The 14,772-nt window shown below is 34.3% G+C and overlaps 1 protein-coding gene across 3 annotated transcripts in view; it reads right to left on the bottom strand.

Moving 5' to 3' along the window:
- Positions 1-1,096: 1,096 nt before the first annotated feature.
- Positions 1,097-14,772, bottom strand: part of Gabra2 (gamma-aminobutyric acid type A receptor subunit alpha2) — a 132,698-nt gene continuing 119,022 nt past the window's right edge. For all 3 annotated transcript variants that reach the window (XM_041671481.1, XM_041671479.1, XM_041671480.1), the window contains one exon: positions 1,097-4,588. In XM_041671481.1, the coding sequence (XP_041527415.1) occupies positions 4,292-4,588 (297 nt within the window). In that variant the 3' untranslated portion in view covers positions 1,097-4,291. The remainder of the gene's footprint in view (positions 4,589-14,772) is intronic.

The raw sequence follows: 14,772 nt of genomic DNA, 5'->3' as shown, positions 1-14,772 counted from the left end.
ACATAAGTACATATACTTTTCTCTTCCTCTTTCTTTGTCTCTCCCTGTGTATGTGTATAAATTTTCACTTTCTTAAGAGTTAAACTGGAGAAATATTTCACTTATGTCCTTTAGTAACATCCTCAGTTTTCCCTGTGATATGTATTTCTCACTTTGCTTTTTAGATTTGCTAAAAATATGAGCTATTGAAACCTGAAAAAAAACATTAATAAACTCAATATAAATGCTAATAGTAATTTTAATTAGTACTTACTTTCATTTTAAAGCATAAATTCAATAGAGAAATATCTCATTAGAGAAATACTTAGTAATTTGTCTGGTCCACATGATTGTAAGTGGCGTTTTTACAGTATTCGTGGCTCTAAACATACATATGCTAAAAGTGACTTTTCCCCTTCTAATACTCTATTATAGTCTTTACACTTTAAATTTCAGGAGGGGTAGTTTCTATGTATAAATTAGTATCCAAACCCCGTACCTATTGTATTGTTCTTAGCTATTGCAAATAGATCTATTCTGCTTGTGTGAGACACAAGCATTACACCAGATCGTGTTATGAACTGTTTCAATAAAATACAGTTTACTGACTTTAAACAAGTGAAATCTTTAGGGCATTAAAAGGAAATGGAAAAAGAATTAATGAGACTTAAAATAAATGAAAATAAATAGTATGTTGGGTAAACAACCGTTTCTCTCAAGATTCACCTGAAATTTTGAATCTTTTCAAATGAAAGTAAATCTAATAATTGTTTCAAGACTATATAACTGCATGGGGATGTTGAAAATGTAATCACACATATCACACATTTAGTATCAGTTACATCACAGATGATTCTGTTTCAAAGATTTGTGAAGGGGGAGTTCTGAAATTTACACAAGCACATAGGACAAGTCCTTTGTAACTGCTGGGGCTTCATGACTGGGCAGAGCAGGACAAGGTGCTGCCTCATTCTCTCAAGTAATGATGACAGGCCATCAAAGTACAGTGGAAATAATCCACCCAGATTTGGTGTTTCCCCAAAATCTCTATATTCCATATAGTCTATATATTAGAATTCATATCTTTCAACCAAAAATGTTGACATAAGTACTTGTGAAATAAGGAGAAAAAACCTCTCTCCATATAAACATTATAATATATCTCTATCTAAATGAAACTTATTAGTCAAAGAAAATGTTTACTTTTGGTTAATTTTAACAAAATGTGAACTATTTAAGGGAATGTTTTAGAAATATTGTCCAAAAGTTCATGCATCAAAACTTGTGAGAATTTGCAATACATCCCTGAAAATATCTTGAAATATTCAGATTGCCATCTAAAAATCAATGGGTATTGTATGTTTACCTTATTTCCATATTTTTTGTTAAAGAAAGTAGGAGAAAAAAGAAAAACAGTCCACATTTTAGCATAGTAGGTATATAGTTGATAAATTCTTAGTAATTTATCTATAATTTAATTCATAGGTTCATAGAAGCCTTTAGCTATTTATAAGGAAAAGAATCCAATCATCACTGGAGTCTGTGGAGAAATATAAGTGATGTTTATACTAGACTTAGGGAGTGTTACAATAGTAAAGTAAAAAGAAGATACATCTGGAGAAACTGTTGTATAATGTGCTTATGGCTCTCTTTAAAAGTACATTCTTCACACACCACAACTGTCTATGTCTTTATAAACATTACAGCATAATTAACCTGCCATTTGTTGAGTCAAATGAACAAATATTAATATATGTTAAATATCTTCTGATTAGACTCAAATATGATTTTCATGACTAAAATGAAAAAAATCCAATTCTGTTATTTCAAAGGATGTCAATGATGATGTTTTCTATTCCATCCGCAATAAAAAAAAAAAAAACTAGCAATGTTCTGCCACCAACATAATCACAGCAGAAGGATCTTTTCTGATTACCTGCGGAAAATTATTTAGATCTAGTTTTACATATGTACATATTTATAATAATATAGAACTTATAATCAGAGAGTAAAGGGGCATGGCAGGAATTTCAACTCTTCATTTTCATTTTTTAATTATGTGGGATGGGGTATGTGTAGATATATCTAAGTGTCCCCATGGCTTCTTGCATAGAGTATCAGACCTCCTGGAGCAAGAGTCACAGGCACTTGTGAGCCACTGTGTGGGTGCTGGGAATTGAAGTCAAGTTTCTGCAAGGGAAGTCTTTACTCTTAACCTGCAAGCTCTCCACAGCCACCGAAATTGTTCTTAAAGTACTGGTAACACACACTACAAAAAGAATCTTGCAACTTTTCTTCAAATAACACGTTCTGTCACACACAGCTACAACCATCCCTATGTTTTCCACAAGAGATGTTTCAGCATATAGGTATTTAAGAAAAGAGGGTATCTTTCTTTTATTTCATTGGATGGATGATACTCACATTTTAAAATTATTTAGATGGTAGAGAAGATGTAACTGGAAGGGAATTAACAAAATACATTCATTGGCTCATGTAATAATTTTATTACGGTTAATGAATTACTTTGCTTGAGGAAGTTTTTATCGTCAAGGCTGTCTTTGTAGCGAGTTTCGTTACGAAGATGCAGCTGTGGCCCTAGTATTAATACAATCATGCAAACCACGTAACAGAACTTCACTAGAAAAGAAAATCAAAAATTTGAAAGAAGCAAAAGAACAGCAGATTTTTTTGAGTTTGCTTATTTCCAGAAGATGCCCCTTTTATTGATTTTGTGAACAGACCTGTTTTGCACTATACTCAAATACTGTACAAAATCGCAAGAAATGCCACTATTTGACTACTTAGGTTTCTACAAAAACATCATCATGAAGTTGCGCTTAATTTTCAAAGTCAACTAATAACTGCTAATGTACATATCAGTCAAAGGTAATTTGGTTTTGACAGAAACACATTTAACTTTAGCATATTCCCAGGGCATAAATAATATCTTTAAATACTAAAAGAAGAAATAAATTTTACCCATTAACAATCAGTAGTTATATAAAATTGAAAATCATGTTTTTATTTTCTAATTTAGCTACGTGGTGTGTGTGTGTGTGTGTGTGTGTGTGTGTGTGTGTGTGATGTGACATAATCCGTAATCTGTTGATGATGTTTTAAAGTTGTGATTTAAAAATGTTCAACTCTTACCAAAACCTCTTCTGGTATACAAAGCTGCTGTAAATTCGAGTCAATGAAATTTAAAGTTGCAATTTACAAAAGCAGATTTATATTAATTCTTATCCGAAAGAGCTGCTTTCCAGACAGAAAAATGTGCCAATGAACTGCCCTTTCCTTTATGATTAGTGGCTTCTGAGTCCCAGTGAGAAGAAGCCTTAAGGCAGAATTTGCAGTAAACAGGAAAGCAGAGAATCATATAAGTGCGCATCTGGACCTGGGACACATATGAATTCTCATCGCTTGGAGTTTTTGGCACAACTTTCTAATCTGAGATGAAGGAACTTTGCTCCATCGCAGCCACCATGGCTGCTTTCTCCCACTCTCCAGCACCAGAAAAAAATCAGCTGACAACACATCCTGAAAAAACTAAGTCCACATATCTTCTTTTTTATCATGTTAGGTAGTTATCTACGATTGTAGTGCGCTTTAGGTTTCAGTTACTATGTTCAAATAAACTCTGAAGATAAAAATGTAACGGCCGTGACATTCCATTAATTATTAAATTTCAGCATAATCAACATCCTGTCATTGTGATTCATAGTTACGTGAGTTTGTCATGCTTGTAATATGCACATGGCTATAGATATTCTACATAGTAATGAAAAGCTGCTTTCGCATCTCTAGCTTTCTCCTTATGTGTGTCAAGATTCCATTACACTAGCAGGGGTTCTGAATACTCCTGAAGGGAACAGATCAGAGGTGCAGATGTTCAGATAGTCAGAACTCATATGTGGTGACAATGTTAATCTCTGATCATCAATAGGTAACAGTATATTTTTCCTATGTAATATCTATTTCAAAGGTTTCACAAAGGGTGACACTGGATCTCAACTTTTATCATAATTAGAACATTAGAAAATAAATTGCATTACCTGAAATCCCCTTTAAACTAGATCCCAAGGTAAATCGCTTTTAAAAGGCAACAGTTCTTTTGGCAAGGGATGTTTTCTGCCTGTATTTCCATGAGTTAGCAAATGCAGGTCCCCTTAGGAGGTCTACTGATAAGCTCTACCACTATATACATACTGTACATATTGGGACATAAATTAGCAGTTATTAGTCAGACTGTACATAGCAAAATAAATCCTGTGTAATGTTGCTATAGCCCAAAAGTAACCGATGTCTAGACTCATGGACTGACCCCTAATACAGGCTCCCTGTTTAAGTAGGTAGCCCAATAAACTAAGTTAAATGTACCAAACAGAACTGGGAAAACTATTCTAGACATTCTGTCAATTTTGCTGACACTGTTGAAGGTTTTCTTGGCTTCAGCCGGCTTGTTTTCTGGCTTCTTGTTGGGTTCTGGTGTCGTTGCACTTTTAGAGATGGTGGAGAGAACAGGATCTTTGGAAAGATTTGGGGCGTAGTTGGCAACAGCCACCGCATAGGCATTGTTCTGTATCATGACGGAACCTTTCTCTTTTTTCTATTGGGAAATACAAAAAGTAATAAAGTGTGGGTTTAATATGATTCTTAATAATTTCCCAACTGCAGTTTAATTCTAGAAAAAAAGAAAAGTTACTCAAATACACATCTTTATTTGCAGATAAAAGAAATTAGGGAAAGTAAGTAAAACAAAGTCCTAAAAAACATTGAGTGAGAAATCTCATAGAGTATAATACAGACACCATTTTCCCAGAGAACAAATTTTTGATGTTTACATCAAAAATGAATGATAGAAAATGCAATTTTTATTAAAAAAATATAAAATTTTAATATTATTACTCTTAAAAGTCACTCACATATACATTTTAAATTATTAAGTGAAGAATTACATAATACGTAAGGATTTTAAAGACGAGCAATTATCATCAACAATGAATGAATGATCTCAAATTTTTCCAGGTAGCAGAACTCCCACCCACATTATGGCAAACTTCTAAGACAATGCTATAAGATTGCAAACAACTGTGACCATCTGCAGATAGAAATCTACAAAACACTACTGTAATAAGAAGATACCAATTCTATCTCTTCAGCTCCCCTTCCCTTTCTGTTTTATCATTGAAGGATCTCCAGTGTGGGTATCAGTAGCTCTTGTCTCAGCTGCTATCACTTGCTTCAAACAATCTCTCTTTGTGTTCTTCTGTATTGGCCACAACCTGCTAAGTCTTTAGCCACTATAGATATAGGAGAACCATTGGAAACAAATTACATCATAATATTCCTATTCTTAAATCTCTCCAACAGAAGTTCAAGGAGCAAAGAATACAAACAGCACTTTTAAAACCAGTCCTTCTTATTTTCACTACATACAAACCCCTGTGGAATAACTTTGGTGTTCCACAGTTTCTTGTTAGGATATCTTGGGGTATCTCATCTTAGATTTTTTTCTATTCACCAAATTTTTCATATGACTAATTTCCTTTTGTATTTTACCCTGAATTTGAATGTAATTTCCATGGAATGCCTTGCCTTTACACTAAGCCTAAAACAATCTTTGTCCCTCACATATTCAGTCTCAAGATACTTAAATTTGGGTCTATCATAACACTTATTAAAGTATATAAGCACTTCCTTTACCATGTGATTATTTAATTGATATTTTTTTGTTCTCATTAAAATCTAAATTCAATGAGGGTTGATGGTATCTCTGTCTTGTCGAGTTTTGTAACTTCAGCATAAGGATACATGACATGAATCTTTACATTAATAGCTTTCATGGGGGTAGGCTTAGCGTATATATGATAAATAGACACTGAAAATAAAATACTATTTATCTGTTACTATATAGTATTAGTATAGTGTGATTTATCTACATGCTAAAAAAATTGAACCAGTAATGAGTTACCTAAATTGCAGGAAGCAAGTTCCACATTAGTGCCATGTTATTGGATTAGGAATGAAGACTATAGAACTACATAAAGTATGACAAAGACACCCATCTGTGAAATGGTTGGGGAAAGACTCACAGCAGTTAGAGGTATCAGCTTTGCAACAACTCTCTGTTTGAAAATTTTGTTTACATTTTTGGATTGGAATATTTCTCCCTAAAATATCCCTGCTGAGGATTATATCACTATGCCCATCTTCAAAAAAGTTTTCAAAAATACAGGAAATGCATAAAACATACTGGTTCTGCTATTATGTAAAATATGTCTAAACCCCATTAAAAATAATCTGTTTGAATGTAAAGAGAATGAGTTTGGCCATTCTCCGCTCTAGCTTCCTGTTTGATAAAAGTAAGAGAGAGAGATAAGAACACCACACTGGCTCTCTGTAATATATAATTGAAATAACACATGCCATACTCACATTATAAATCATTTTCTCTAAGAGATGTAGAGTGGTAATTGTTACCTATAATAATCTAGACAATGATCACTTATAAAAGGATATATAGGCTTTATTATTATATAATTCATTATGTATTTAGGGAAGTCTACAAAAACTCCAAATGGAAAGACTCAGATAGAGTATTATAGAAATGGGTCATTGAAATTAGACTAGAAATTACAGTATAATATTTAAGACAGTTAGGTAAAGATATATTTTGTTGCCAAAAAGTTTTACATGGTGTGGAAAGTCCTTCTGTATATGTGTTGATTTTATTGGTTAATGAATACAGCTACTTTGGCCTATGGAAGGACAGAATAAAGCTAGGCAAGTAAACTAAACTGAATGCTGAGAAAAAGTAGGCAGTGTCAGAGAGATGAGAAAGACAACAGAGACCTTATCAGGAAACTACCAGCTTTGTGACGACACATAGATTAATAGAAATTGGTTAGTTTAAGATGTAAAAGTTACTTAATAAGAAGCCTAAGCTATTGGCCAAGAAGTGTTGAAATTAATATAGTTTATGTGTAATTATTTTGCATTTTTGCAGCCAGGAAATGAATCAGCAGTCTCCAGTAGAGCAGGGAGAAAGTAGGCAGAATCAGAGAGATACCATGTAGTTGCTGAAGGAGATTGACACCAGAAAACCTTACTGATAAGCCACAAGGCTAGTGGCAATACATAGATTCATAAAAGTAGGTTAATTCAAGATTTAAGACCTTGTTAGGAATACACTAGAGTCATTGGCTAAGCAGTGTTGCAATTAGTATAGTTCCTCTGTGATTATTCAGGTCTGGGCAGCTGGGAACGAAAAGCAGCCTCTGCCTACATTTACAGATAGAAAGGATATTTTAATTTTTACCAAAGGTTCTTTTTCCAATTGAAAATATATAAAGTTAATAGTAAAACTGTTAATAAATAAGAAACAGGTACAAAATGTACATCAATGGTGAATAAAAGGCCTCCAGCAGTAGTTACTAAGCAAATATCAGCCTGGCTATGTTTTTGGCTCTTTTGTCTGTTTTGTCATAATAGTGCAGACTCGTAAAAAAAAGAAAAAGAACTGCATTTCTAGTGTATGTTTGGAATTTTTATTGTCCTAACTATAAAAGAAAAAATGAATCTTATTTATTCATTATAGAAAGTAAACCTTTAATATCTAAAGTACACCAATCAGAGAAGGGCTAAGCATGAAACAAATGGCTGATTTTCCTTCAAAACACTTAGCCATTTTCATGTCAGCAGCATGAAAGTCTGGCAGTCGCACATCCTATCTCTTGGCAGGTGAACTCTACCCTGTTCACTGAATGATATGTAGACCATCCATGTGGTGTCTGTCCTGTCTCCTCTTCTCCTAGACACAGCGTATACAGCATTCCTGATATCTTGTTTAAAGGGAATCTTGTTCTTCTCAGTGCCATTGAAATTAAGTATGCTTATAAATAAGTCAAATGGTTCTTTGTTTAAAAGTAAATATGCATAGAGGAATATACTGTTGAGTTGATAGACTGACAGCACACAGACATTTTAATGAAATTAGATTCTCACTGACCAGGAGAATTCCTCCCTGACAGCTAGCTTTCATAGTGAAGGAAGCGGCAATGCAGTTCAGTGCAGGAGAAAAGCGTTTCTCACAGAGCTTGGCCCCTATATACTACACTACTGACTTAAGAGACTGGTGGTATAAGGGTAACCCTTTCTGATAGGATCTGAAGCACACTCCACAAGAGGGAATTCAGGCTTGGTGTTTAAATTGGGAAAGCAGGTGAAGAACTCATAGCCCTAGGGAGTTACTGTTACTTAGATCAACAATTACACTGTCAAACCGACTTCTAACTGTATATATTGATGCCCATAATTATATACTGTTTTCAACATTAGAGTTATTCCTTTGGGCAACGGGCAATGATTAATCCAGAGACTCATAATCGATCAAAATGCTGAGAAGAAATGAACACAAGTGCTGGACATTGGAACATTCCAAGGCTCAGAGAATATTCCCAAAGAGGGATGAGGAAGAATGTTAGAGCTATTGAAATGAAGAGAAATCCTGTAAAATGCTGATTTTAAAAGATGCAATGGTCCTGCACCATTGGGAATGTGGCCGCTGGTTGGGTGACCATCCTGTAGTATGTAACCTCATACAAACACATATAGGGTAGCAATCATTGGACATGATGGGATATAAACAATAAAAAATTAGTGTGACATCACTTTCAGAGGAAATATGGGGACATGTCTAGTGGAAATTGGAGGGAGATATGGAATGGATATGATCAAATGCATGTTATACTGTGTGACTTTCTCAAAGAATTAATAAAAAATAGTATAAAATTATTTTGGAAGTACTATCAATATATAATGTATACATTATATTTGCCATTCTTTTGTTCATGGTTTTTAAGAAATAAATTTGTTAGCTATATTATCAAAGAACATTCACACATAAAGGATTACCAGAAGCTTGTACCTCATTTGGCACAATATTGACTGCTGTCAACAAGGTCATTATAAGGAGATATTTGAATATTATTCAGGCTGTGAATTAAGACAGATCCAAGTGGAATATTTCAGAAGACACTGATGTCTCTCAACTGTGCTTACTTTAGTATTTAATTCTTGGCTTACAGCTACACACTTGAAGAGAAATTATTAAATAAAACCTATTGTGCTAACTGTACTATACAGAATTCAATTTCAGGAAGGCATTCTGTTATATTTCTATATTGTTTTGATTCTTCAGAAAATTAGAAAAAATTCTCATTCTTCCTACTACTTAAGTCCTTACACTCTAACTTAATATGTTTTTTTCAATATCCAGACACTGAGTAAGTCATTCTCTGTCACTTGGAGAAATATAGCAGAAAACAGAATGATACAAATCCAGGCTAGATGTCAAAAGCAAATTTTTAAATAAAGTAATATTAAAATTAAGAATGTATTAAACTAGAAAAAGCATTGTGAAAATAAAGGCAAGTAAACAGTGTTAAATTTTACAAATTTTAGGAAATTGCGAGGACCTATACATAGAGGACCAATAAAAATAAATCATCTCTAGCAATCCCACCCACCCTACTTCACTTTCTCTTTGTTTGGGTGTAATCAAGCCAGCTCAGCTTAAGTCTCTACTTGCTGACCAATGCACCCACCTTTGCACATTCCTCAGCCTGTGAATGGTGCCACAATTCAGCCAGGATCTCATAATTAAACTGCCTTGCTCCTCAAGTCAGATAACTGGAATTCGTACCATATTAGCAATGACAAAGCTTTGTGTCATCCTCAGTGAGGCATCCCTTCTAACTGCTTGTCTTAAGCTGTATTTCCAAATCTTCCCATAGCACTATGGCATGAGTTTCTAAAATAGCAAATACATGTTTTTCCTCTTTTTAAAAAAATTAATTATAAGCAGATTGGAAGCACAAAATGTCTTGCAGAGATTCTGACATAGTTGTTGGCCCAAAGCAGTCTCAAAAATGGTAGGGTTCTATTTTTTTTTTTAAAAAAAAAAAAAAGTTAAGTAAAAAATTTTAAATGCAAGGTAAGGGAATCTGATTTATAAGACATAATAAATACTTTGATAGATAGGAATAAAATCAGCAGCATATTGACAATTCTACATTATTATCTCAAAGCACACAGTTTCACTATGTGGAGGTGTGGAAGACTGGGCTCAGAACAAGTAACTTCGAATCATATTTGGTGCTGGGCAAGATGTGTTTGGGCTGTGTACAAATAACAATGGATCAGGGTGAGTTTTGTGACCAATCAACAGATGGTTCATTTTCATAAAGCTCTTGGTAAAACAATAAACTATCACACAGTCATACAGTACGTTGGCAGCTCTGTTGTCAGGGAAGTAAAACGAAACTAAATAGAAATATAGCAAACCTCATCACGGTGAGGGATGGACAGACACTTTCCTATGGACCTGTTGCTGGCTTGCTCTTTCCTCAATGGATGGTCTCACACACACATATGTGCATATAGGCAGCGCTAATTAGATGAAAGGGGTTATTAATAACAAAATTAAGAAAAAAGAGAAAATAAATCTATGAAAAAGACAGGGTAGGGACACTTAGGGGAGGTGGAGGAATGATCAATGGATAAGATCAATTTACATGCATGGTGCTTTCAAATAATAAAAATATTATTAAAATTGAGAAGTCAAAATTATTTTTATAAGAGTCAAAATGTTTTGTGTTTAATATATTATTGGGGACTGTTGATACATTTTTAAAATGTCAAATTTACAGAAATCTTTATTGCTGAATACAAAAGTTTTTACATAATTGTTTTTCACAGTTGGGATCCTTTACATGGTAGAGAAATGACATGCTAGCAAATTGAACTAATTATGTAGCTAAAATATGGGTACCAAACAGAAGACATGTCCTCTGAATGAAAATAACTGTCATGTGGTTTCAGATATTGGTCCTTAGAGTAAGCATATAAAAACTCCTATCAAGTTGTCAACATAACAGGCCATGGAGGAAAAACCTAGATTTCCAAAGGCAATTGTATGCTCTGTCCATCATGCCATGTTGTCATCTTACAGTTTTTTTATGGTCACTGGAACATCCAGTACTTGTAGAATGGCAACATGCTCCCTTGCCAGATAATACTACCATTAGCTGACTAACCATCCTGACTGAGAAAAATTATACTTACAGAAAAGTGTGTGAAGGTTAAACAGTTCATCCGCTTCTCTAAGTACTCTGAAGGCTTTGCTTGGCTTAAACTGGACCATGGGAAAGCTAGATATTTGGACCATATTAGTTTAGCTCCTTGAAAAATTGCCTTCACTGAGTTGTGTGTTAATGTAATGACTTCAGATTTTATTGAAGGGGACTACAAGAGACATTAATATGAAATTCATTACAGCATTTGTTGTCAAAAATTGGACATCATTTGATATAGCACCCAGCTCACCCTAATATGACAGCGATACTAATACAGGAAAAAATTCTTTTCTTTATGAAAAATTATTTTTCCTCTTTTTTTGATTAAAAGCATAATTCCCCAAACATCTCTACAAAGTTTCTGAGTAAAAATCTTAGAATGTGAAATATAGTTACTACAACTGTGAACTGTCAGTGAGTCAGCTAAGAGGATACTTGAACCTAATTTTCTTCTATTCTCATTTCCTACTTTTACTTTATATTTTTATTATAGTTATAATTTGATTACATAGATCTTTAACAAATTACCTAAAAATTTTTTGGAATAAGAAAATGTCAAAAAATACAAAAAAGGGCCGAGCGGTGGTGGCGCACGCCTTTAATCCCAGCACTCGGGAGGCAGAGGCAGGCAGATCTCTGTGAGTTCGAGGCCAGCCTGGTCTATAAGAGCTAGTTCCAGGACAGGAACCAAAAGCTACGGAGAAACCCTGTCTCAAAAAAAAAAAAAAAAAATACAAAAAAGGGGCTGGAGAGATGACTCAGCGATTAAGAGCACTGGCTACTCTTTCAGAAAATGTGGGTTCGATTCCCAGCACCCATGTTGCAGCTCACAACCATCTGTAACTCCAATTATTGGAGATTTCATGCCGTCTTCTGGCCTCCATGGGCACAAGGCACTGCTGGCACATAGACATAAATGTAGACAAAACACCCATACACAAAATAAGGTACAAATTTAAATTTATAAATGAAAATAAATGATTAAGTACACTTTAAAATGTGGTGTTATCTACAAATTAATAGAGTGAATCACAGGACAATGGACCATTCCATAAGTTTGGGTACTACACTGTTATATCTATATTTTATGTGATTTATTATCTTGTGTATTCTATGCTTTTATTGTCCAATTTGAGCTTACTGTCTCAGATTTATAAGTGAAAATGTCAGGGAATTGAATTAAAGCTAACAATGCTTGAAATGAGAGCTAAGGTCAGGTAATGCTTGACAGCATGCTAGGTGACACAAGATACAATAGCTAATAAGACAAAACTTAATTCTCACAAGTTTTCTAATCTAGTGATAAAAAAAGAAATTAGTGCCTCATGCTCTGGGAAAACAGAGGGATTCAATTTATTTATGTAAGTTTGCAAAATTTGAGGTTAAGTCAACGAAGGAAAGAGGATATGACATGAAGAAGATCCAGAATGTTAAATAGTAAAGACATGAAGACAAATGAGATTTGGGGGGAATGATTGTCATTGGTAATAGGTTAAGCTGGAATATGAGCTTAGATAGCTTGTATTTCAGAGTCAACATTTGTGAAATGTGTGTCCCTAACCAAGTAATTTTACTAAAATAATTTTCAGCCTTAAACTAAAAACATTTACAAGCTTGTACAAATAAATGCATAGTACTCCTGGAAAATTCTATCTGTCATTCATCATATAAGTAAACCCACAAGGAAACCACATATTTGCACCATCTTAACCCCGAATTACTATCCTAGGGAATTCATTATAGAGCTGACAAGTTAAATGATGTGTATTATGTTTCAGATAACTTTAAGATAACAGTGTACATTAGAGAAAAAAACTTTATTAAAGGTAGGAAACAGCAAATAATCTGTAAAATAATAGTGAGATACATCATGAAGTTTGTAGGAAGGATAATGAGCATGAATTAGTTCAGGTACTGAAAAAGTCTCATTTGTTGTAATGTGACATTATGCCATGCCCCTGACTGGGGTATCAATTCCTGATAAGTACCTAGACATAAACATTGAAAAGATGAAGAAGTAATTTATGTTTGTTTTTTGTTTATTTTTTTGTTTTTGTTTTGATTTGTTTGGCTTGGATGTTCTTTTTTTTGGCTTTGCTTTTTCCCCCTGTGGTGTGTGGGCAGGGGCAGAGGCTGCCAATATCCATGCTTATTAATGATTACATTATTGCCTCGTCATAACAATTTTATAGACAGGTATTGATTGTTGTGAGCCAACCTTTGGGTGCTGGGAATCCACAACTCTGGAAGAGCAGTCAATGTTCTTAACTGCTGAGCCCTCTCTCCAGTCTTAGTGCTTGACATTTTATCACAAATTTTGTAAATTACTGAAAAAAATTTATGCATAGGCAGTTCTCAAAGTTTTCAATGTTAGAGACAGGGGAAAACAACTAGGCAATAAGAAGGGTGTGTGTGAGAGTGATTCACACACACACACATATACATACATATATAGTGGATATATGAATATGATGGACATATATATAGTATATATATGTACATATATGCTGGGAGATGAAAGATGCAGTTTATAATACAGATGAGATGTTAAACTGTAAACAAAAGTATTGATTATAGATCTCTGAATTGGTAATACTTCAATAATCCATCCCATATTTACAGAATATGTATGATATGTAAGATGCTAGGCAACTGACTATAGATAAATGATTTATTAAAATAGCTATTCCAGCATTATGACGATTAGTGACTTAAAGTCCAAATATTCATTAACAGAAAATGACAAAGATTTTCCAAAAAAACCCAAGAAAGCACATATACTTAAACTTTTCGTGGGACCCAAAAATGTTGAAAAGAAGTACTCAGAAATAACATCAAAAACTGAAATTTACATCAATATTAAGCAAGGATTATATGATTTATGACAGCAAATGGACTGATAATGCATTTAGTATAGAGTTACCAATACAACCTTGAATTTGAGAACCACATTGTAAACAATAAGACACACAAAAACAGCATCAAAGAAGGCTGACTTGGCTTTCTCTGGGGAACATGAGCATTCAAGAGAAGCTCAATATATTTACTGTGGCAAAGGACTTCACAGTGTGGAATAAATTGTGGCAGCTGCCAGGGTGTGAGGAAAGGATGCTGACATTACTGAAGCGTTTCTTAATGAAAAGAGAAAATGTTACCGAGTTGGACCCAAGACAGTGTCCTTAGCATAGAAGCAGAAGGCTCAGTGATGATCCCAAGGTGAGGTGGAAAAACTCACATGTTATTAGATTAGGGAGAGACAATTATGGGACAGTGAAGGAAAGGAAAGAGTTCCAGGGTACAGAGGACTAAGAGCTGATGGAAAAGAAAGCGACAGGGGAGAACTCATTTCACAGAGCCTGCATGGTGAATGGACAGCTGGATCTGGGGTGAGGGGTGGACAGAGTGATGAGGTAAGGTGGAGGACGTACCCATTTGCTTTTATGGCAAGTTAACAAAACCTCCTCACAGGAAAATAGGAATGAGGCAGCAAAATGGCAAAAGTACTTTTTAAGTACTTGGGGCCTCTATAAACAGACACTGGTGTGTCCTTTTAGAATTTGACTCTTTGATCCAGAGTTTGTACAGAATTTATACACTTTTACAATGAGATTATCTTTACTTATGTCATAACTGAGGCTAACACGGTATAAAGGTC

The sequence above is a fragment of the Microtus oregoni genome, unplaced genomic scaffold (assembly GCF_018167655.1).
Source record: "Microtus oregoni isolate MIOR12 unplaced genomic scaffold, Mior012 000021F_ref0000039, whole genome shotgun sequence".
Taxonomy (NCBI): Eukaryota; Metazoa; Chordata; class Mammalia; order Rodentia; family Cricetidae; genus Microtus; species Microtus oregoni.
Note: the sequence above shows the minus strand (reverse complement) of the source record. Positions and strands in the feature narration are given on the sequence as shown.